General features: G+C 41.7%; 1 protein-coding gene and 1 pseudogene across 5 annotated transcripts in view; both read left to right on the top strand.

Annotated features, from left to right (window-relative positions):
• Window positions 1-22,518, top strand: part of LOC142150801 (uncharacterized) — a 712,033-nt pseudogene that overhangs the window by 46,971 nt on the left and 642,544 nt on the right.
• Window positions 18,647-22,518, top strand: part of SRGAP1 (SLIT-ROBO Rho GTPase activating protein 1) — a 132,900-nt gene continuing 129,028 nt past the window's right edge. For 2 of the 5 annotated variants that reach the window (XM_075209429.1, XM_075209430.1), the window contains exon 1: window positions 18,650-19,614. In XM_075209429.1, coding sequence (XP_075065530.1) covers window positions 19,548-19,614 — 67 coding nt within the window. In that variant the 5' untranslated portion in view covers window positions 18,650-19,547. Of the gene's footprint in view, window positions 19,615-22,518 lie in introns of all 5 variants that reach the window. The other 3 variants (XM_075209431.1, XM_075209432.1, XM_075209433.1) reach the window with 2 other exon arrangements.

Genomic DNA, 22,518 nt, shown 5'->3' on the forward strand with positions numbered 1-22,518 from the left:
ATGTTGCGCAGCTGGAAGCGGCAGGATTTGGCGAGAGAGAGGATGTGAGGGACAAAGGAGAGAGAGCAGTCCAGGGTGACGCCGAGGCAGCGAAGTTGAGAAACAGGGGAAATAGAGGAATTGAGAGCGGTGATAGAAAGGTCGGAAGGGCAGGGGGAGTGAGTGGGGGGAAAGACAATAAGTTCGGTTTTTGTGAGATTGAGTTTGAGGAATCTAGAGGACATCCAGGAGGAGATGGCAGGCGGACACCCTGGAGAGGAGGGAGGGAGAGAGATCGGGAGAGGAAAGGTAGAGTTGGGTGTCATCCGCATAGAGGTGGTACTTGAGACCAAAGGAGCTGATGAGTTTACCGAGGGAAGAGGTGTAAAGGGAGAACAGTAGGGGTCCTAGAACAGAGCCTTGGGGAACCCCTACTGGAAGGGAGGAGGGGGGGTAATATATAGGTCAGTTATACACTGACCTATATATTTCTTGAAGGAGAAGTGACAGTTGGGAGTGGTTGGTGGTTGCCGGGGGTGACAGTGGGGAGTTTTTAACACCTTAAGTAGCTTGATGAAGGATGTGGCGATGAAGATGAAGGATGAGGTGATGGAGAAAAATGATGAGGTGGTGACATGTGGACAAAACCACGTTAAAAAAGGGCGCTTGCGTCGGGAAGTAACGCTCTTCCCCTGAGGAGGCCTGGGCTAGGCCCAAATGCATGACAAGAACCTTTTTAACACCTTAAGTAGCTTGATTTGACTAGAATGCATGAGTATCATGCACGGGTTAACTTGTATATATATATATATATATATATATATATATATATATATATATATATATAAAGATTTTTTTCAGTAAACTGCTAGCCACACCCACACATTAGGTTGGCCACACCCACTTGTCAAATGCCACTCCACTTAGATGGGGGGCGCTGGTGCCCTGTCTCGCCCAGGGCACTAAAATGTCTAATTACGGCACTAGATTCTTGCCTGAACATTATATATTAGAACAGTGGATCCCAAACTTTCTCAGTTCAAGGCACCCTTAGGGTCTCCATAATTTTTTCAAGGCACCCCTAAGCCAAAATAATTGCCAAGTAGTCCCTCACTTTGCTTACCACCGGCCCTGGCCGCGGCACCCCTGTGAGATCTCCACGGCACCCAAGGGAGCCAGGGCACACAGTTTTGGAACCACTGTATTAGAGCCAGATGATATTAGAGCTAGTATTGAACAAATAAGTTTCATCAGACCACCCAGTCACTATAAAGGGTCTTCCGTTTGTAACAACAAGTACACCAAGAAAACAACATTTCCCCAGTGTTTCTGTTAAGTGCTACAAAATTGTATACAAAGTACCATCAACCCTTTATCATATTCACTCTCACTCCCTGTCCCGTAAATAATTTGCACACAAAAAAAGAGAAAACAAGAACCTTTGATAATGGCACCCGAGTATTGTAACGAATGCTTTAATATCTAGAAAACAGAACGGTCAAGCAGCTGAAACAGGGAGGTTGCAAATCCTCCCTAATAAATGGTTTGAGTATATTTTTCTTTGTACCCATAAATAATTTGATCTGCATTACCACGTTATCGGTGTATTATTTTTTTTTCATCATTATGTCTGGTCTTTGTATTATTTTGTTTACCATGTATTATGTAATGTGTTTTGGATCATTGTTGTCTGTTTACTGTGTACTGCTGTATGTCATGTACGCCGCTGCAGACTTTTTGTCACACCTTATAAATAATAGATAAAATATATATATATTTATATATAAGTTTGCCTGCTGAAAACTATTCCCATTTGATGGCCCTTGGAAAAACAAACTGGGCCTAACATTGCCAAAATGTGAAAATTGGTACAGTCATAGAGGGGATTAAAGCATACAGTCATAATGTGTTTAATAAATAAAAATAATACTAGGTAGTACTTAAGTCTAAAAATACTATGCAAGAAGTGTACTAATGATACAAAAAAAACAATTGCTTTCAGCAGTTTGTGTGAGTTTTCTGTTGGTAAACTTCTAATGGGTAAAAGCAAATTTTTATCCTTAAGCTACAAAAAATTATTTGGTCACATAAATCAGCCAAACACTTTTCAACCTAACAGAAAACCTGGATCTCTTTCAGATTTGGTCATAGACATTCATACACATTTTCTGTAAGATCTCAATGACTAGATCTGACAAGGCGCCATTAGCATGGATGGACGATGATCATCTGACAGCAATAGCCATCTGTCCCGACTGACATCTGAGAGATCTTGATTGTATGATGATCAGAATAAGTGAGTGGTGTTCTTTAGCAGACCTCATTGTCTACCAGATTGTAGTGTGTATGGGTACGTTAAATCTCCAAGCCCACTCCCCTCTGCTTTTCTATGCTCTAGCCAGCACTGGCGAACTTTGTAGTGAAAACTGCAGTTGCAGTTAGTGGTTGCTAGCACTTCAAGCAGAGCAGGGGCAGAATGAGTTGATGTCTACTTTCATGTACTGGCACATGCCTGGGGGAATGTGGGAAGTTGGCAGATGGGCAAATGTGTTGGCATCACTTATACATGTTGGACACTGTTGACTACATTGCTGCTACAGTCTGCGCATAACTAGGTTAATGTGGCCTGAGCAGCTGCTACATGCTGGGAAAATGAATTGACATTGCTTATACATGTTAAGCCTAAAGTTCTAGCTAGTTAATTTGCTGCTAGACCTTTAGCTAATGTTACCTGCTTTAAAGCCAAGTTCTGCTATATCCTTCTTGTGGGCTGACAAGAGATCTATACAGCGTTAACATGTTTGTATTCAATGCACCTATGCCCTTTATAGTAGCCTTAGTGACCGCTGGCTGACAGAGTTGTTATTTTGCTTTCTATCTACTAAATTCCTAAATCCTTCTACAGCTCAGATTTCCCCAATTGTATTCAATTTCATTAGTAAATTGCATAACTATTACTATGGCCTTGGTGCCCAACCTTATATTTATTTATCTACATGAAACTTCATCTGTCATTTCTCTGCCCAATTTGTCTAAATCTTGTTGCAGCAATGTACAATCCTTTTAAGTGTTTATAACTCTACAGAGCTTAGTAAAATATGCAATATAGATGCCATACTTGATAGGCTATCTACCAGGTCACTAATATTAAAAAGAACACGACCCAAAATTGATGCCTCTGGTACTCCACTAATAATTTGAACCCAGTCTGGATAAGCTCCATTTAAAAAGAACTCTGTTTATCCTTAGACCAGTTAATTACCCATGTATAGCTTACCCTAGTCTTACTGTTCTAATCTAATCTGCCAGTCTGTTATTTGGAACAGTATAAGATGATTTTTGAAAATTCCAAATCTAGATGCAGTTTATAAAGAGTAATAGAAGAAAGGCTTGGCACAGGCAGTCTTTTATTAGCATATGCCGTCATTGTATTATAGATGTATTATCTATTACATTATATCTGAATAGCATCTCTTACAATTATTTTACCCACAACTGATGTCAGGCTCACTGATAATATACACATATATATATATATATATATATATATATATATATATATATATATATATCCTGGGTCAGATTTAGACCCCTTTTTGAATATTGTCACTACATCTGCTTTATGCCAGTCAATGTGGTACTGACCCTGACATAAGAGAATCCATAAAAATAAAAAATGGTGATCTTTCTGTTACCAAACTTAATATTTGTAGAACATACAGGTATATGGCATCTAGACTAGGGATGAGCGCGCTCGGATTTCTGAAATCCGAGCCCACCCGAACGTTGCGGATCCGAGTCGGATCCGAGACAGATCCGGGTATTGGCGCCAAATTCAAAAGTGAAACTGAGGCTCTGACTCATAATCCCGTTGTCGGATCTCGCGATACTCGGATCCTATAAATTCCCCGCTAGTCGCCGCCATCTTCACTCGGGCATTGATCAGGGTAGAGGGAGGGTGTGTTAGGTGGTCCTCTGTGCTGTTTAGTTCTGTGCTGTTTAGTTCTGTGCTGTTTAGTTCTGTGCTGTTTAGTGCTGTGCTGTGCTGTTTAGTGCTGTGCTGTTTAGTGCTGTGCTGTGCTGTGCTGTTTAGTGCTGTGCTGTGCTGTGCTGTGCTGTGTTCTGCAGTATCAGTCCAGTGGTGCTGTGTGCTGTGCTCTGTCCTTCTGAGGTCAGTGGTGCTGCTGGGTCCTGTGCTGTGTCCTGTTCAGTCCAGTGGTGCTGTGTCCTGTGCTCTGTGCTTCTAAGGGCATAGTTATTTCTAGGGATGAGCGCGCTCGGATTTCTGAAATCCGAGCCCACCCGAACGTTGCGGATCCGAGTCGGATCCGAGACAGATCCGGGTATTGGCGCCAAATTCAAACGTGAAACTGAGGCTCTGACTCATAATCCCGTTGTCGGATCTCGCGATACTCGGATCCTATAAATTCCCCGCTAGTCGCCGCCATCTTCACTCGGGCATTGATCAGGGTAGAGGGAGGGTGTGTTAGGTGGTCCTCTGTGCTGTTTAGTTCTGTGCTGTTTAGTTCTGTGCTGTTTAGTGCTGTGCTGTGCTGTTTAGTGCTGTGCTGTTTAGTGCTGTGCTGTTTAGTGCTGTGCTGTGCTGTGCTGTGCTGTGCTGTGCTGTGCTGTGTTCTGCAGTATCAGTCCAGTGGTGCTGTGTGCTGTGCTCTGTCCTTCTGAGGTCAGTGGTGCTGCTGGGTCCTGTGCTGTGTCCTGTTCAGTCCAGTGGTGCTGTGTCCTGTGCTCTGTGCTTCTAAGGGCATAGTTATTTCCCCAATATTCCCCTGTGTTTAAAAAAATAAAAAAAAGTTTTTTTTATAAAATACCAAAAACTACTTTAATATTTTTTAATTACCACAAAATTTTCACAACCAATCCTGCAGTATAAGCCCATTGGTACTGCAATATTACCAAGTTCACACATTCAGCAGTAAAAGTCCAGTGGTACTGCAATATTACAAAGTTTACACATTCTGCAGTATCAGTCCAGTGGTGCTGTGTCCTGTGCTCTGTCCTGCTGAGTTCCGTAGTGCTGCTGGGTCCTGTGCCGTGTCCTGTTCAGTCCAGTGGTGCTGTGTCCTGTGCTCTGTGCTTCTAAGGGCATAGTTATTTCCCCCAAGTTTGTAAAAAATAAAAAAAAAGTAAAAAAAAATAAAAAATTAAAAAAAAAAAATATATATAATAATTATAACCAAATTTGCAAAACCAATCCAGCATTATAAGTCCATTGGTACTGCAATATTACCAAGTTCACACATTCAGCAGTAAAAGTCCAGTGGTACTGCAATATTACAAAGTTTACACATTCTGCAGTATCAGTCCAGTGGTGCTGTGTCCTGTGCTCTGTCCTGCTGAGTTCCGTAGTGCTGCTGGGTCCTGTGCCGTGTCCTGTTCAGTCCAGTGGTGCTGTGTCCTGTGCTCTGTGCTTCTAAGGGCATAGTTATTTCCCCATTATTCCCAAGTTTGTAAAAAAAACAAAAAAAGTAAAAAAAAAAAAAAAATTAAAAAAAAAAAATATATATAATAATTATAACCAAATTTGCAAAACCAATCCAGCATTATAAGTCTATTGGTACTGCAATATTACCAAGTTCACACATTCTGCAGTATCTTGTGCTACATATAATGGAGACCAAAAATTTGGAGGATAAAGTAGGGAAAGATCAAGACCCACTTCCTCCTAATGCTGAAGCTGCTGCCACTAGTCATGACATAGACGATGAAATGCCATCAACGTCGTCTTCCAAGCCCGATGCCCAATCTCGTAGTACCGGGCATGTAAAATCCAAAAAGCCCAAGTTAAGAAAAAGTAGCAAAAAGAGAAACTTAAAATCATCTGAGGAGAAACGTAAAGTTGCCAATATGCCATTTACGACACGGAGTGGCAAGGAACGGCTTAGGCCCTGGCCCGTGTTCATGACTAGTGGTTCAGCTTCACCCACGGATCTTAGCCCTCCTCCTCCTCCCCCCCCCTACAAAAAATTGAAGAGAGTTATGCTGTCAGCAACAAAACAGCAAACAACTCTGCCTTCTAAAGAGAAATTATCACAAATCCCCAAGGCGAGTCCAAGGGTGTTGGTGGTTGTCAAGCCTGACCTTCCCATCACTGTACGGGAAGAGGTGGCTCGGGAGGAGGCTATTGATGATGTAGCTGGCGCTGTGGAGGAACTTGATGATGAGGATGGTGATGTGGTTATTGTAAATGAGGCACCAGGGGGGGAAACAGCTGATGTCCATGGGATGAAAAAGCCCATCATCATGCCTGGTCAGAAGACCAAAAAATGCACCTCTTCGGTCTGGAGTTATTTTTATCCAAATCCAGACAACCAATGTATGGCAATATGTAGCTTATGTAAAGCTCAAATAAGCAGGGGTAAGGATCTTGCCCACCTAGGAACATCCTCCCTTATACGTCACCTGAATAACCTTCATAGTTCAGTGGTTAGTTCAGGAACTGGGGCTAGGACCCTCATCGGTACAGGGACACCTAAATCCCGTGGTCCAGTTGGATACACACCAGCAACACCCTCCTCGTCAACTTCCTCCACAATCTCCATCAGATTCAGTCCTGCAGCCCAAGTCACCAGCCAGACTGAGTCCTCCTCAATACGGGATTCATCCGAGGAATCCTGCAGCGGTACGCCTACTACTGCCACTGCTGCTGTTGCTGCTGTTAGTCGGTCATCTTCCCAGAGGGGAAGTCGTAAGACCGCTAAGTCTTTCACCAAACAATTGACCGTCCAACAGTCGTTTGCCATGACCACCAAATACGATAGTAGTCACCCTATTGCAAAGCGTATAACTGCGGCTGTAACTGCAATGTTGGTGTTAGACGTGCGCCCGGTGTCCGCCATCAGTGGAGTGGGATTTAGAGGGTTGATGGAGGTATTGTGTCCCCGGTACCAAATCCCCTCGAGATTCCACTTCACTAGGCAGGCGATACCAAAAATGTACAGAGAAGTACGATCAAGTGTCCTCAGTGCTCTTAAAAATGCGGTTGTACCCACTGTCCACTTAACCACGGACATGTGGACAAGTGGTTCTGGGCAAACGAAGGACTATATGACTGTGACAGCCCACTGGGTAGATGCATCCCCTTCCGCAGCAACAGCAACAGCTGCATCAGTAGCAGCATCTACAAAATGGCTGCTCATGCAAAGGCAGGCAACATTGTGCATTACAGGCTTTAATAAGAGGCACAACGCTGCCAACATATTAGAGAAAATGAGGGAAATTATCTCCCAGTGGCTTACCCCACTTAGACTCTCATGGGGATTTGTGGTGTCAGACAATGCCAGTAACATTGTGCGGGCATTAAATATGGGCAATTTCCAGCACGTCCCATGTTTTGCCCACACCATTAATTTGGTGGTGCAGCATTACCTGAAGAGTGACAGGGGTGTGCAGGAGATGCTTGCGGTGGCGCGCAAAATTGCTGGACACTTTCGGCATTCAGCCAGTGCCTACCGCAGACTAGAGGCACATCAAAAAAGCTTGAACCTGCCCTGCCATCACCTCAAACAAGAGGTTGTGACGCGCTGGAACTCCACCCTCTATATGCTGCAGAGGATGGAGGAGCAGCAAAAGGCCATTCAGGCCTACACAGCCACCTACGACATAGGCAAAGGAGTGGGGATGCGCCTGAGTCAAGCGCAGTGGAGACTGATTTCCGTGTTGTGCAAGGTTCTGCAGCCATTTGAACTTGCCACACGAGAAGTCAGTTCCGACACTGCCAGCTTGAGTCAGGTCATTCCCCTGATCAGGCTGTTGCAGAAGCAGCTGGAGAAAGTGAGGGAGGAGCTGGTAAGCCATTGCGATTACAGCAAGCATGTAGCTCTTGTGGATGTAGCCCTTCGTACGCTTTGCCAGGATCCGAGGGTGGTCACTCTTTTAAAGTCAGAGGAATACATTCTGGCCACCGTGCTCGATCCTCGGTTTAAAGCGTATGTTGTGTCTCTGTTTCCGGCGGACACAAATCTACAGCGGTGCAAAGACCTGCTGGTCAGGAGATTGTCCTCTGAAGAGGACCGTGACATGCCAACAGCTCCACCCTCATTTTCTTCCACATCTATGGCTGCGAGGAAAAAGCTCAGTTTTCCCAAAAGAGGCACTGGCGGGGATGCTGATAACATCTGGTCCGGACTGAAGGACCTGCCAACCATTGCAGACATGTCTACTCTCGCTGCATTGGATGCTGTCACAATAGAAAAAATTGTGGATGATTACTTTGCTGACACCATCCAAGTAGACATGTCAGACAGTCCATATTGTTACTGGCAGGAAAAAAAGGCAGTTTGGAAGCCCCTGTACAAACTGGCTCTATTTTACCTGAGTTGTCCCCCCTCCAGTGTGTACTCGGAAAGAGTTTTTAGTGCAGCGGGGAACCTGGTCAGTGAGCGGCGAAGGAGGTTGCTTCCTCACAACGTTGAAAAAATGATGTTTATAAAAATGAATAATCAATTCCTCAATGAAGTACAGCACTGCCCTCCAGATACTACAGAGGGACCTGTGGTTGTGGAGTCCAGCGGGGACGAATTGATAATGTGTGATGAGGAGGAAGTACACACTGTAGGGGGAGAGGAATCAGAGGTTGAGGATGAGGACGACATCTTGCCTCAGTAGAGCCTGTTTAGTCTGTACAGGGAGAGATGAATAGCTTTTTTGGTGTGGGGGCCCAAACAAACCAATCATTTCAGTCAAAGTTGTTTGGTAGGCCCTGTCGCTGAAATGATTGGTTTGTTAAAGTGTGCATGTCCTATTTCAACAACAGACCTCTCAACTGCAGCTCATCCCTCCTCTGCGGGGATAATGTCTCCTGTGCTCTGACACGTCACTCTGTGTACTCTCAGCCTCAGGATCTGACACTACAGCTACCATGCCTCTTGTAGCAGCCCTCACTCCAGGGCCTCTTCCATGTGCAGTGTCCCCCTCTCTCTTGGGTTCACTATAGTGGCATGGAGTTCTCCCCCTCATCCAGGGCACACATTCCTTGCCCTGGCTCAGTCACCACGCTCAGACTTCCAGGCAATGCTGGGGGAGCCTGGGAGCTTCCACCCCAGGTCCCCAGCTACAACTCTCCTCTCCTGTGTCTTCTCTCTCTTTCTGACACTTTAAAGATCGTGCCTTTAAATGAAAAAGTCAGTCTTCATTGCACGACTATGTGCAAGTGCAACAGGGACATTTTTTTGGGTTTACAAAGTCAAACAATAACACTACGACCCTGTCTGTCTGGGGTCTGTCAATGACGAATTGTCTGGAGCATGTTTTGAGGAGGTATTGTGGCCCCGGTATCAAATTGGGTACCGGGGCCACCCCACTATGCAGTCCAGATACTTGTTTGGTGGAATTCCGACACGTGGAGGGTTTTTTAATTATATTGTGGCCTCGGTACCAAATTGTGTACCGGGGCCACCACACTACGCAGTCAAGATACTTGTTTGGTGGAATTCAGACCAGTTGAGGGTTTTATTATTATATTGTGTGGACCACTCTATCTATACCACACTACAACTCTATACCACTCTATTTCCTACTTTAATTCTATTTAATTCTATTTCCTACTTTAATTCTATTACTAATTAATTAACATAAAGAGGAACAAAAAAAACCAATTTTACCAAAAGTATAATATGACTTAGACTTACAAACACTACACTTGAAAGATCGTGCCTTTAAATGAAAAAGTAAGTCTTCATTGCACGACTATGTGCAACAGGGACAGTTTTTTTCTTTACAAAGTCAACTAATAACACTTGGACCCTGTCTGTCTTTAACATACTTAATGGGATCTCAATGACGAATTGTCTGTAGCATGTTTGGAGGAGGTATTGTGGCCCCGGTATCAAGTTGGGTACCGGGGCCACCCCACTACGCAGTCCAGATACTTGTTTGGTGGAATTCTGACACATGGAGGGTGTATTTATTTTATTGTGGCCCCGGTATCAAGTTGGGTACCGGGGCCACCCCACTACGCAGTCCAGATACTTGTTTGGTGGAATTCTGACACGTGGAGGGTTTTTTAATTATATTGTGGCCTCGGTACCAAATTGTGTACCGGGGCCACCACACTACGCAGTCAAGATAGATAGATGCGTATCATAGATAAAGTACATTCAGTGGTGTGGGGCAAATTGAAAAATATTCAAAATGCACTGACATTATCAAAAACAAGAGGTTGTCACACGCTAAAACTCCAACATGTATATGATGGAGAGGATGGAGGAGCAGCCGTATGTGTAGTGTAATGCAGACCTGTTGAAGGTTTTTTATATATTTTATTGTGGTGCCCAGTGCCCACTCCTCTACGCAGTCCAGGTACATTTATTGGTGCGATTCATAAAAGTTCAGGGTTTTTAAGATATTGTGGTGACCCACTCCTCTACGCAGTCCAGGTACATTTATTGGTGCGATTCATAAAAGTTCAGGGTTTTTAATATATTGTGGTGACCCACTCCTCTACGCAGTCCAGGTACATTTATTGGTGCGATTCATAAAAGTTCAGGGTTTTTAATATATTGTGGTGACCCACTCCTCTACGCAGTCCAGGTACATTTATTGGTGCGATTCATAAAAGTTCAGGGTTTTTAAGATATTGTGGTGACCCACTCCTCTACGCAGTCCAGGTACATTTATTGGTGCGATTCATAAAAGTTCAGGGTTTTTAATATATTGTGGTGACCCACTCCTCTACGCAGTCCAGGTACATTTATTGGTGCGATTCATAAAAGTTCAGGGTTTTTAATATATTGTGGTGACCCACTCCTCTACGCAGTCCAGGTACATTTATTGGTGCGATTCATAAAAGTTCAGGGTTTTTAAGATATTGTGGTGACCCACTCCTCTACGCAGTCCAGGTACATTTATTGGTGCGATTCATAAAAGTTCAGGGTTTTTAATATATTGTGGTGACCCACTCCTCTACGCAGTCCAGGTACATTTATTGGTGCGATTCATAAAAGTTCAGGGTTTTTAATATATTGTGGTGACCCACTCCTCTACGCAGTCCAGGTACAATTATTGGTGCGAATCATAAAAGTTCAGGGTTTTTAAGATATTGTGGTGACCCACTCCTCTACGCAGTCCAGAAAGATACCTTTTTGCAACGTTTTGGACTAATAACTATATTGTGAGGTGTTCAGAATACACTGTAAATTAGTGGAAATGCTTGTTATTGAATGTTATTGAGGTTAATAATAGCCTAGGAGTGAAAATAAGCCCAAAAACTTGATTTTTAAACTTTTTATGTTTTTTTCAAAAAAAATCCGAATCCAATACCTTAAATCCGAACCGAGACCTTTCGTCAAGTGTTTTGCGAGACAAATCCGAACCTCAAAAATAACGAAAATCCGGATCCAAAACACAAAACACGAGACCTCAAAAGTCGCCGGTGCACATCCCTAATCTAGACCAGGTTATATATCAATCTTAAGCATCTATTGCCTCCTGAGATAAACAAGTAATATCTAATAGTGGGCATGAGTTAATACAACTTAACACATTATCCTGCAATTTGTACAATTTGTCTTGACTAGGAGGTCAGCTTTGTTTTTATCTCCCCCAAATTCCTACCAATATCTCTGGACTATATTTGAAGCCCAATACTATGTTTAATATTTTTTGCAATATATATACTTGAAAGACTTTTTAGGATTAGACTAATTTTATTTAGCAAACAGCCGTTCAGTTATTTTTGCCTTTGTTCATTCTAACAATTTTCAAAGCTCTTTTTTTCCCAGCTATCAGTTCTGATACTGTTTGGTTTCTTTTTTTATTCTTAGATCCATACGGTATGTACCTGCAACTGTACTTGTTTCATATATTTTTAAATGACCCATTTGGTCTCTGACCCTTTGTTTGATATGCTTGTCTTAGCTGTCTAAACTTAGCCTTTCTGAAATTCAGTTTTTATTGCCCACTTACAAAATGTCTTTCTAAAACACGTCACAGAGTAACTCGGGGCTTTTTTTTTTAGATCATTTTTATGTAACCTGTAACTCTCTGATAAACAGTATCTTATGCACACTTCTCTGCCTGATAGCTAAAAATCTGCAATACATATGTAATAGATACTCAGATTTTTCAAAACTGTATGATCAATGCACTAACATTAACTAATTGCAATGTAAAGTTATCAACTCGCTAACATAGAGGTCAGCTATAGGACAGTGCCACTTCCTCTCTGTATCATAAATGCCTTACATCAGGGCTCGGAGAACTTTTTTACCTTTTACCCCCAAATATATTTAGATACGCCAATGTTACCCCCTTGATATGAAAGGAAGGAAATCATATATTAATTATTGAATCTATTCAAAATTTCTTTGAAAACTTCAACTTCAAAACTTCAAGTTTTGGAGAAATGATGTTGCTTCATTTTTGATACAAGAGCATCAATATTGGGACATTTTGATGTCAGAGCAATTTGGATACAGTCTTCGGCGTCCAATCGATTTCTCTGCTTTGGTTTTTATGTTCGTTAGAGTGGAAAATCCTTGTTCGCAAAGGTAGGTTGTTGCAAAAGGCAGCAACTTTTTGACTGCCTCCTCATGTGCAATTTTGAATGCCTTTGCAGCAGTTGACATCCAAAAATATGACAGATCTGCTTTGTTTTCAAATGCAATACATGCTTCATTATTGTATCGAAGCTCAAGAAACGCCTCTGCCAACCCTTGAGGCTCTTCTGGTACAAGAGCAATTTCACATTTATAGGGGTCTACAATCCAACTGACAGCATGTGAATCGGCAGCATTACTCCCAGGAGTTTCATTTTTACCCCATTTGGGGTAATTTACCCGTTTCCTGACCACTGCCTTAGATATTATTTTAATTAGCTGTGAGAGAAGAATTACATGTGATCATTTACAGACAACATAGTGAAAGCTGTCAGCATTATAGGATGTTTTTCCTAACTACACTGAGCATGCTTGTCCTAGTACAGGTTTACTCCTTCATTAATACTCATCAATATCCTTAGCTGCTCACAAGACAGATAGCTATAAAGCTGTAACTCACAGTAAATGTAACTTATATGTAACTAGGTGTCTGGTATTCATGTAAGGTGCAGTTGTGTGTAGGTTACAGGTACTCCTTTTAAAACCATACAGACTAAATAAATACAGAGCAGTGTGGCTTAATTAATAACAGATGGGAGTTATATGCAATTCCACACAAATTCACCTTCAGTTTGAGTACATATGAAATCAAATAAAATATGTCCAGCCAGAGTCAGACTAGTCATCAAGGATCCACCCGATGGGTTGTCGCCAGCCTTCAGAGAGGGCTGGCACCATAATGTAGTACATAAAGAATGCAGTGTATATAAATAGTGCATACACTGGGCCCTGACTGAGCGGGACAGTCGCCCAAAATCAGCACTGCAGCCTCAGAATCATTGGCAGACTGTCCTGCTTTCTTTTACCTGTTCTTGCGGTTTTTACTATATGCTGCTTGTGTCTTAAGCTCAGTAGCTGCTTGTCTGTGTCCTTGAATGTTGTGGCACTACTTGGAAAAAGGATAGGTGCATTTACTATGGCAAGCCTAGAAATGAAAGAACACTAAATTAATAGCACCCATTTTATTAATTTGGCCTTTCTCCCTGCAACCAGCCCCAATATGAAAGTAATACTATTCACATTTAATAAATAAACCTATATCCCACTAACCAGCCCTGACATTAAATTAATAGTATTTACATTTAATAAATAGTCTTATCTCCCTCACAATCAGCTCAAACATTAAATTATTAGTATTTACCTTTAATGAGTTTGCCAAATTCCCCCCAAACAGACTAGACATTAAATTATATTTATATTTAAAAATATACCTATTACCCAACAACTAGCCAGAATATTAAATTATTACTATTTACATTTTATAAAATACACCTACTTCCGTCCCTAAACAGTCTCAACATTAAATAATTAGTATTCACATCCAAAAAATAATGTTCCTTCTCCCCAAAATCATCCCCACAGTCAAACCAACCCAGCATTAAATAGTCCCATCACCCCACTTTAAATTAATATCGTGGACCCATACTCTTTGCTTCTGTGGCATTTGTTTAGAACTCTCACTGTACTGTGGCTTACATTTGAATTTCTAAATTGCCAAACCTGCCTAAATACCATTGATTAATGTGGTTGTCATTTCAATATTAACTAGGAGCACATATGGATTATTATCCAATTACACATTTTGGGCCTCATTTACAATTAAGAGTAAATCCATCTAGAATGTGCAATTTTGCACATTGGTCAAGCCATGTTATGTTGTGGGGCTAGGGGCAAAATTCAAATGTAACGATAGATATAGGGGCATATTCAATTGTCGGTCGGAAACGCCGAAAATCCCGCGGTCCGTGCACGATTACCGTTATTATGGTAATCGTGCATGGAAGAACAGTTAATACGGTAATTTACTCGCTGGATTTCAGCTCGCAGCTCCCTGAGCCACGAGCTGAAATCCAGCTAACTATTACCATATTAACGGTAATAGATTTTACGCGCCGCGAGAACTAAACAATTGAATATGCCCCATAGTGTCCAAAAAATGTATGTTAACAAAAGTATAATAGCAGAGGGAAGCTAATATATTTGACCAATTAATACTGCTAAGAACACCACGATGAGCATATATACCAGTATTGTGTGAATAAAATAATCTGGAATACATAACTATAGAGCAGCTGTTCCTCAGTGTGGAAATGTGGAGGGCACACATTAACATGGGTGGAGATTATCAGTGGATCCACGGCATTACATTTACTAAGGCTAAGTAGCACTTGCAATTTCAAAACAAGGCACTTGTCCTACACCAGATCAGACTTTGTGAACATGTGCATGGTGCTAATCAATGAACATTTATAAATGAGACTCATCTTATCCATTCGTCTTCTGTTGCTCTGGTTTTACAATTTTTTGGGCATAACAGTTTTATAAACATCTCCCGACATTTCTGAAAGTGATATTCACCCTGCTATGTGGGATAGAGGCGATGTGAACATATGTGCACATACCAACAAGCCTGCAAACATGAGTCTGGCTAAGCATCTACAGAAAAGGCAAGCATTTTAAAATATTTGGTTACTATGAATTTGATCATGTATGTATAGAGCCAGGAGCAGAAATATATCAGGGTGAGATGGTTATGGGGTTTGGAGGTGAAAGGATATAGTGATGTCCATTCACCAGCTACAGCTCTTATGAGTATTAGACCCCCTCCTCCACTTGAAATAAATGGTTTGTGTCACACTTCAAAGCAGAAATCAAAGCTAAGGAGCCCAGAATATGGTGAAACACACAATGTTTATTGCTGGAAGGTACAAACCGGATGGTGTAAGGAGATGCAGAAAGCAAATACCAGGAACACGGCTGATTCAGGTAGTATGAAGAAATCCCAGGGAACAGGTGAACCAGGAGCACAGCAGGGAACAGCAACAACAATGACCAGCAACAGGAGAGCAAGAGAGGCAGGTATAAGTAGAGAACACCCAGGTGCAGGAGATAATTAGCGAGACAGGTTAAGCCCTAGTAATCACAATGGAAAAGGCACAATAGCAGCACCTCTGGTGAACAGAGGTACTGCCAGATAACATAATAAAACAAATCCAAGGTCCTGGAGGCAGGAGCTGCCAATAAGCAGCATGAGCTGCAGAGGGCTGCAGGCAGATCCTGACAGTTTGTAATTACCAAATAGCATTAAAAAAAACAAAAAACAGTAAAAGTAGAATAAAATTGACATAGGCTTGGGTCTAGTTGGCCTATACCAGTGATGGGCAAGACGGCTCTTAGCCCGCAGGCGGCTCTTGGCCCGAACGCAGGTGAAGGCCTAGCTTTCGCCTGCATTCCCCAGCTCCTTCCTGCTTTATTGTCAGATTTGTTTGTAACTCTTGTTTAAATGCCTGCTGAAATGTTATTACAGACAGGTGTTGCTTTCTTTGATTAAATGTATTGTTTTGAATTATTATTGATATTAGGGGTATTATATTTGTATTCTAAATAAGGCTATAATATGTATGCGTGCACATGGTAACACTTCCAGGCTCTACTTGGCTGCCTCAAAACAACTGAGGTTTCCAGCTGTACAAACACTAGAAGATGCAATACTGTTTGGGGTTATGTCTAATTTTAGGGAATATCTCTGTTACTCAAAGCCACCAGAAGCTGACTATAAACACAACTGCACAAATATAAAGCACGCTTGCAAAACAAAGGAACTGGAATTACACCCTGTACGAGTTTAATATTACTCTTTGCACATACATAAAGCTATACAAAATAAGTGGTGTGGTACTGATGTCTACTAGGCGAAACAAACTTTTATATCCAGTTCTCAATTTTTAGCATACCTCCCAACATTTACCCAGGCAAAATTGGGCCAAAATGAATCCTGTCCCTGATCCGTGCAAGACAAGACTCCATTTCAAACAAGTAATGTGTCCATCCGCCAAACCACTTCCCTTCAATATACACTTCTCTCCAACTGTCCCAATTACAAAGGGCCAACTGGACCGTTGTAATTGGGACAGTTGGGAGGTATGTGTTCTAGGGAGAAAATGTATTTTCGCAGAAACATCAATTAAGGGTGTAATGCTGTGCAGCAGCTCAGTGGCGTAGTGGTTAGCACTTCTGCCTTACAGCACTGGGGTCATGAGTTTAGTTCCCAACCATGGCCGTATCTGTGAGGAGTTTGTATGTTCTCCACATATTTGCGTGGGTTACCTCCGGGTGCTCCGGTTTCCTCCCACACTTCAAAAACATACTGGTAGGTTAATTGGCTGCTAACAAATTGACCCTATACTGTCTGTCGGTCTGTGTGTGTGTTAGGGAATTTAGACTGTAAGCCCCAATGGGGCAGGGACTGATGTGAGTTCTCTGTACAGCGCTGCGGAATTAGTGGCGCTATATAAATAAATGGTGATGATGATGGTGTTACATTTAATTTGACATTTATCTTGTACTATATTATATACTCTCCACAATAATCCAACAAGAATGTGCGACTGTGTACTTTCATGTCCCAAGCGTACAACTATTTTAATCATTTTTGACATGTGGTCCATCACATGCACACAATGTAGCATGCTGTGAAATTGTCTATAAACATTGGGGCATACCCCAAGGATACCATGCTTAAAAATAATGCAAAGTAATGTATGTAGATCAAGGGCACTCACGACTTTTAAACAGATCCAAAATCATGTAAGATGATGCCACACTTCTACAGCCCAATATCAAAAGGTCTGGAGGCTACAACTTGCCATCAAAGGGAATAGCTGGAGCAGATCTAGACTTTCTTTTTAAGGGAGAGGTGGTTTACCAATTATATTGGCCTCGAAAAAAATAAAATAAGATTCTTTAAACACTTTGGGTCTGATTCATGTTTGGCCTTACATCTATTTGTGTAGCGTATCTTGTGTGAAATACACATTGAAAGCATCTTTATGTATATAATATAAAAAATGTTTAAAATAAATATTTAACTAAATGAATATATTGTTAAGTGTTGTTCTTTTATTTTGTTGTAATTTTTGTATTTGTTCTGATGTGTCCTTATATTGTACAGACGCATGTGTGTATACTGCAGTCTCTGTGTGTCTATGTACGCCAATTACTGTTTAGCCAGAACACAGGATTTCTAAATATGATGTATATATTATAGTATTTATGTATATACATACACACTGTTAAGCTGGGTACACACTACACAGTTTTCATCCAATAATCAGCTAAATCAGCCGACATACGACCGCTCGTTCAAAAGTCGGGTCAGTGTGTGCAGTGACACGATGGTCAAAAGTCGCCTCATTTGGTTGGTCGTACTGTTTAATATTTTCGTTCCAATCTTGTTTCCGCTGTGTAGTGTGTATAAACTTCCGACCAATCCAGTGAGTACAAAATTACAGTCATTTGTCACGACAACATAGCTGTAAAAAGTTGCTAAAGGGACGTCCGCTCTTCTCTTTATCATCCTAAACAAGGCTAGTGTGTATGCAGTCCATGGACCGAGCGATCGGACCATCGGTCGCATGTAAAATCTCTCGGCATAAAAAGTTGGTCGAAATTTCTGTAGTGTGTACCCAGTTTTAAACAGATTGTTGCTCACGATTTCCAGACTCAAGATATGAATTTATATATATATATACACTAATGTGAATATCTAATCTGCCTATCATGAGGAATCAACTAAAACTGCTGATCTGATGCACGTACAAAAGTAATCTGGAAAGAAACAATGGTGTAGGGTGATTCAGGGTCACACACACACAATGGACATTCGAGGTGTTAATTTTGTTATTTCTTAATGTGTAAAATGAGACATTACGTGTCATACAGTGCCTCACAGGGTCTGGGGTCACACCTTACCAGTGCAGAGCCTATGTGTATTGTACGTGGTGTGTACCTGTGCCGGTGACACAAGGCCAGTAGTAGTCAGCCAGCAGCACAGGGTTGCTGTGGTGTCAGTGTAATACACGATTCGTCCAGTCAGTGGAGGACAAGCCGCACTATCACCTCTGTGTGCTAGAAACCAGCTGCAGGGGCCTCCACTTGTCACCGTTACCACGGGAGACACCCGCCCCCCGGCTCTGATTGCTCCACAGCCAGGTCGGACCCCGCACCCTGGTTGCTGGTTGGCTGACAGCAGCTGTCAGTTAGCGGCTGTAAGGCTTGGGCTGTGCTGGAGTGATGGAGGTGGTAATGGGAGGCCCTGGCTCCTCCTTCACAGCCGAGTCTCGCAGGGTCTGGCAGCTCAGTGCTTCATTGCGACCACTAAAGGGGTAATAAAGAAAGAAAGGGGGGTAAAACTGCAGTGCAATTGTTTCGTTTCCCATCTGGAAAGTGGTACCTGATGTGTCCCTCTGGCCACTGACTGTGGCGGCGTCCTGTGACCCTCACCCGGGATCAGACTGGTGCCTTTGTGTTGGGGAGCTGGACTGAGCGGCGCACAGCAGCCGGGAGGACCATGCTACTGGCTGCTATTCATCATCTCACTGCACACTGATCCGGGGGCTGCACACTCATTGTAGTGATTGTCTGCAGTGCTGCCTACTGTCCCTCTGCTGCTACTTCTGGACCCTCTCTCTTCTAACCCGATCTGCTCGCTCCTTATTCTCTTCTATATGTCTGACCATCGCCTGCCGGGCAAGTCTTGTACCTAAAGCCAGCGCAGATCTACTGGCGAGTTTCACTGTTTTTTTGGGTGCATTTTACAGCCAAAATACTTTTCTGCCCCTCACTTCTCTGCCCACTAAGTCTTCTTCATGATTTAATTTGGTCTGTCATTCCCTTTCTCACTCATCTTACTTGCTCTGTATTAGATATTTTTAACCTACCTAATCTTTTGTGATACCCCTCTACCTGGCTTGGCTGGCACTTCTGTGCCCCTGTTGATGCTGTGTGCCTCCCCTCTCATGGGCTCCTAAGATGGCTTCTTATTTTACCTCAAGCCCTGTCTTCCAGCAAACTTCAACAAAGTGACCACATCTCAGTGTAGCAGACTTGTGAGATTAAATTTAAAAAGAAAATCTATAAGCAATATACGTCTGAGGCTTGAAAAATTGCAAGAAAATGTCTACCCCCAACAGGTTCAAGAAGGACAAAGAAATCATTGCGGAATATGAAAGCCAAGTGAAAGGTAAGCTTATCTGTGGGTTTAGTGGCAGTAGGTGTGTGCCAGGCAGTGGGGGTATCTATGCAAATATTGGTCATCAGTGCATGTATGATTACTCACAACCCATATTATGGCATAGGTTATGTCAACGACTGGGCTCAATCAAGGAAGACCAATTGATTCACTTCTTTCTCTTCCATTTTGTGTTAATATAAATAAATATTTAGAATGTTCATAGTTATTGCTCATGTAAAGGTTAATGTTTATTTAAAACACCTGTGTACTGCTAATTACATGTTGTTTACTGATTTAGTACATTTGTCTCACAGCTGTATAAATGAGATGTAAATCCTACTGTAATATGAGTATTCATGTTCCTATATCTGCTCACTTTACCAGTTTCTTTTAAAGTAAGCAATGCACTTTTGTTTCAACAACCTCATGTATACATTTACTAAGCATCAAGGCAAAGGGTTCTCCATCCGGTTTAATTTTTGTGCTTTTAAAACTAATGGAAGTGAACAAAGGCGAACTGAAAAATGATAAATGTCATGTGGCAAAGGGCTGCCGGTGTGTGAGGTGCAGTCACAGGTTAGTAGCATCTGCAAGTGCTGACATGATGGTAGTGTGCAAGTTGGTTATAGCCCTGGTTGCCCTGCGTTCTGCATCCTTCGCTTGCTGTGCCAGTGGCTTGTCTGCTGATTTCACGGGAATAACCATGTAACTGGCAGTCATCATGCATATGTTTATATTTCACTTCATTGAGTTTAATGACTCATCACGCTGGCTAAAGCCTCACAAGTAATTAATGAAACTGTCGCACATACTGGTTTTTGTTACTCATTCAATTTTGTTCCATTGATGGCTTTTTAAATAGCTAGGTCATATTTTGATTACGCATTGTGACTGTGGACAATTCACATTCGTAGATTTAGCCTACATTACATACCAATGAAAAGTTGTCACAAATGAAAATGATGGCAGTTATTATTACTCTAAATCAGATAATAAGGCCCTTATTAAATGTAGCAATTATCTTGCAATTTAACAGTAATTAGAAATGAGCAAATATCAAACTTGCTCTGTTCAATTACAAAGCAATCATTAAAGGAGGAAGTATTTAATTTGGTAGGCTTAAATATATATATATATATATATATATATATCTCTTTATTTGTGGGGATAATAATTTAATGCTAACCTAGGTGCTACATTTCACATGTACAGCTTTGTTGCAATATTCGGTTTCAGAGGAAAATATTGCTTATCTGTATTTACATAGCCAACTATTGACATGCTTTTAGTCAACTACTGTACATACACATGGCCTACCCTCTCTACCTGACTTGGCTGGCACTCCTGTTTCTAGCATGCTCATAGCAGGAACTGGCTGGTAAATTTGAGCCGGGGGAGGGGAGGGGGTTCTTGGCTCAGTAGCCTATTAGGAAAAAATGCAAGTAGCCCATTTACCCAGGGTAGCCCACTATGGATCCGGCCAGGGGGGTGCATATGCCCCCCTAGCTGAGCCAGCCCCTGGTAATGTTGTGTGCTTCCCCCAGTCATGGGCTCCTAAGAGCCACCTGCTGTACATATGCATGGCCCCACAAAAGGTCATAGTTTCATTTGCCATGTGTGTCAGATTGTAATGGAGACATGCTTCCAACACACTGAAACAAACGCATGGATAGATCCTTTGATGGAAAGAAACCTGTAGTATACCAGTGTTATCATACATACTAATTACCGGAGCTGAGTGTCTTTTGTCATTATGATTTCAACGTTTTCATAGTTTTTTTTTTTTTTTTGTCAAGTGGCATAAATCAGGTGTTAAGCATCATAAATACCAATGGTAAACTAAAATAAGAAATACATCAACTTATTAAAATAGTATGAATTAGTGGCATAGATTTATTTTTATTTTGTAAAGCTTTTGATATAGTCCTAAATAAATTTTCTTAGCAAATATAAGAGCATTAGTACATTGAAAAAGAAATGAAAGTACAGGGAGTTGATTATTGTTATAAACAGGATGCATGTTACATTTGAGAAATGGCAGTAGAACATATTAGGGAAATTTTAACAAATGTAAATATTTATTGCCCTATATAAAAAGTATTATCAGCTAGTGTTAATCACCACAACATCTGACATTCAGTCCACTGCAGAAGGACACGAAAGTTTGCCTCTCCTGGCAGTTCTTGGACCCACCTTCTACATAGCCACGTTAAGAGGGGTCCGCTAGTTGACCAAATCCAGACAAACTATTGGTCTCTGGGTTTGTGGGACCCTGATTGTAAAATCACACTTCCTACGTCCCTGATCATATTCTGTCATCAGAATAAAGCAATAATTGCTTGTTAAAGCTTCATTCTCTGTAGACTGCTAGAATAATATCAATAAGATAAAAAGTCAATCAAGATTTTGTGGTACATACACAAACATTACTTAGACTTTGGTATAGTAGATTTTTAGCAATTCTTTAAAAAGTTGATAAGGTTTGTTATTTTAATTATCTTGCCTGGTAACAGGAGAAATGTGAAATTCAGTCTGTCTTGACTATAGCAGCTTGTCATGTGACAAGAACCGATAGGTCATTGGTCTCCACATGATATCCTTGTTGTATTTCGTATACTGATAGGTCAGAGCTCTCCTCATGATATCTTTTGTGTGCTGACAGGTTAGCGCTCTCCACACAACACCCTTGTATTGCATGTGGTGTTTGGTCTATGCTCTTGGCAAATTCTATGTCGTGTTGTGCTGGAAGCAAGGTTTTCAAAACTCCTGCAATATTATATTCACATTTATCTTCTTAAGCTCCCTACGCTATTCTACTCGATAACCACCCTTCTATATAGTTCACTGAAAACCTACATTTATTCTTCTTCTATACTCAAACAACCCTCTGACCTGTAAACCAACATTGCTGTG

Source organism: Mixophyes fleayi, chromosome 4 (genome assembly GCF_038048845.1).
Source record: "Mixophyes fleayi isolate aMixFle1 chromosome 4, aMixFle1.hap1, whole genome shotgun sequence".
Classification (NCBI taxonomy): Eukaryota; Metazoa; Chordata; class Amphibia; order Anura; family Limnodynastidae; genus Mixophyes; species Mixophyes fleayi.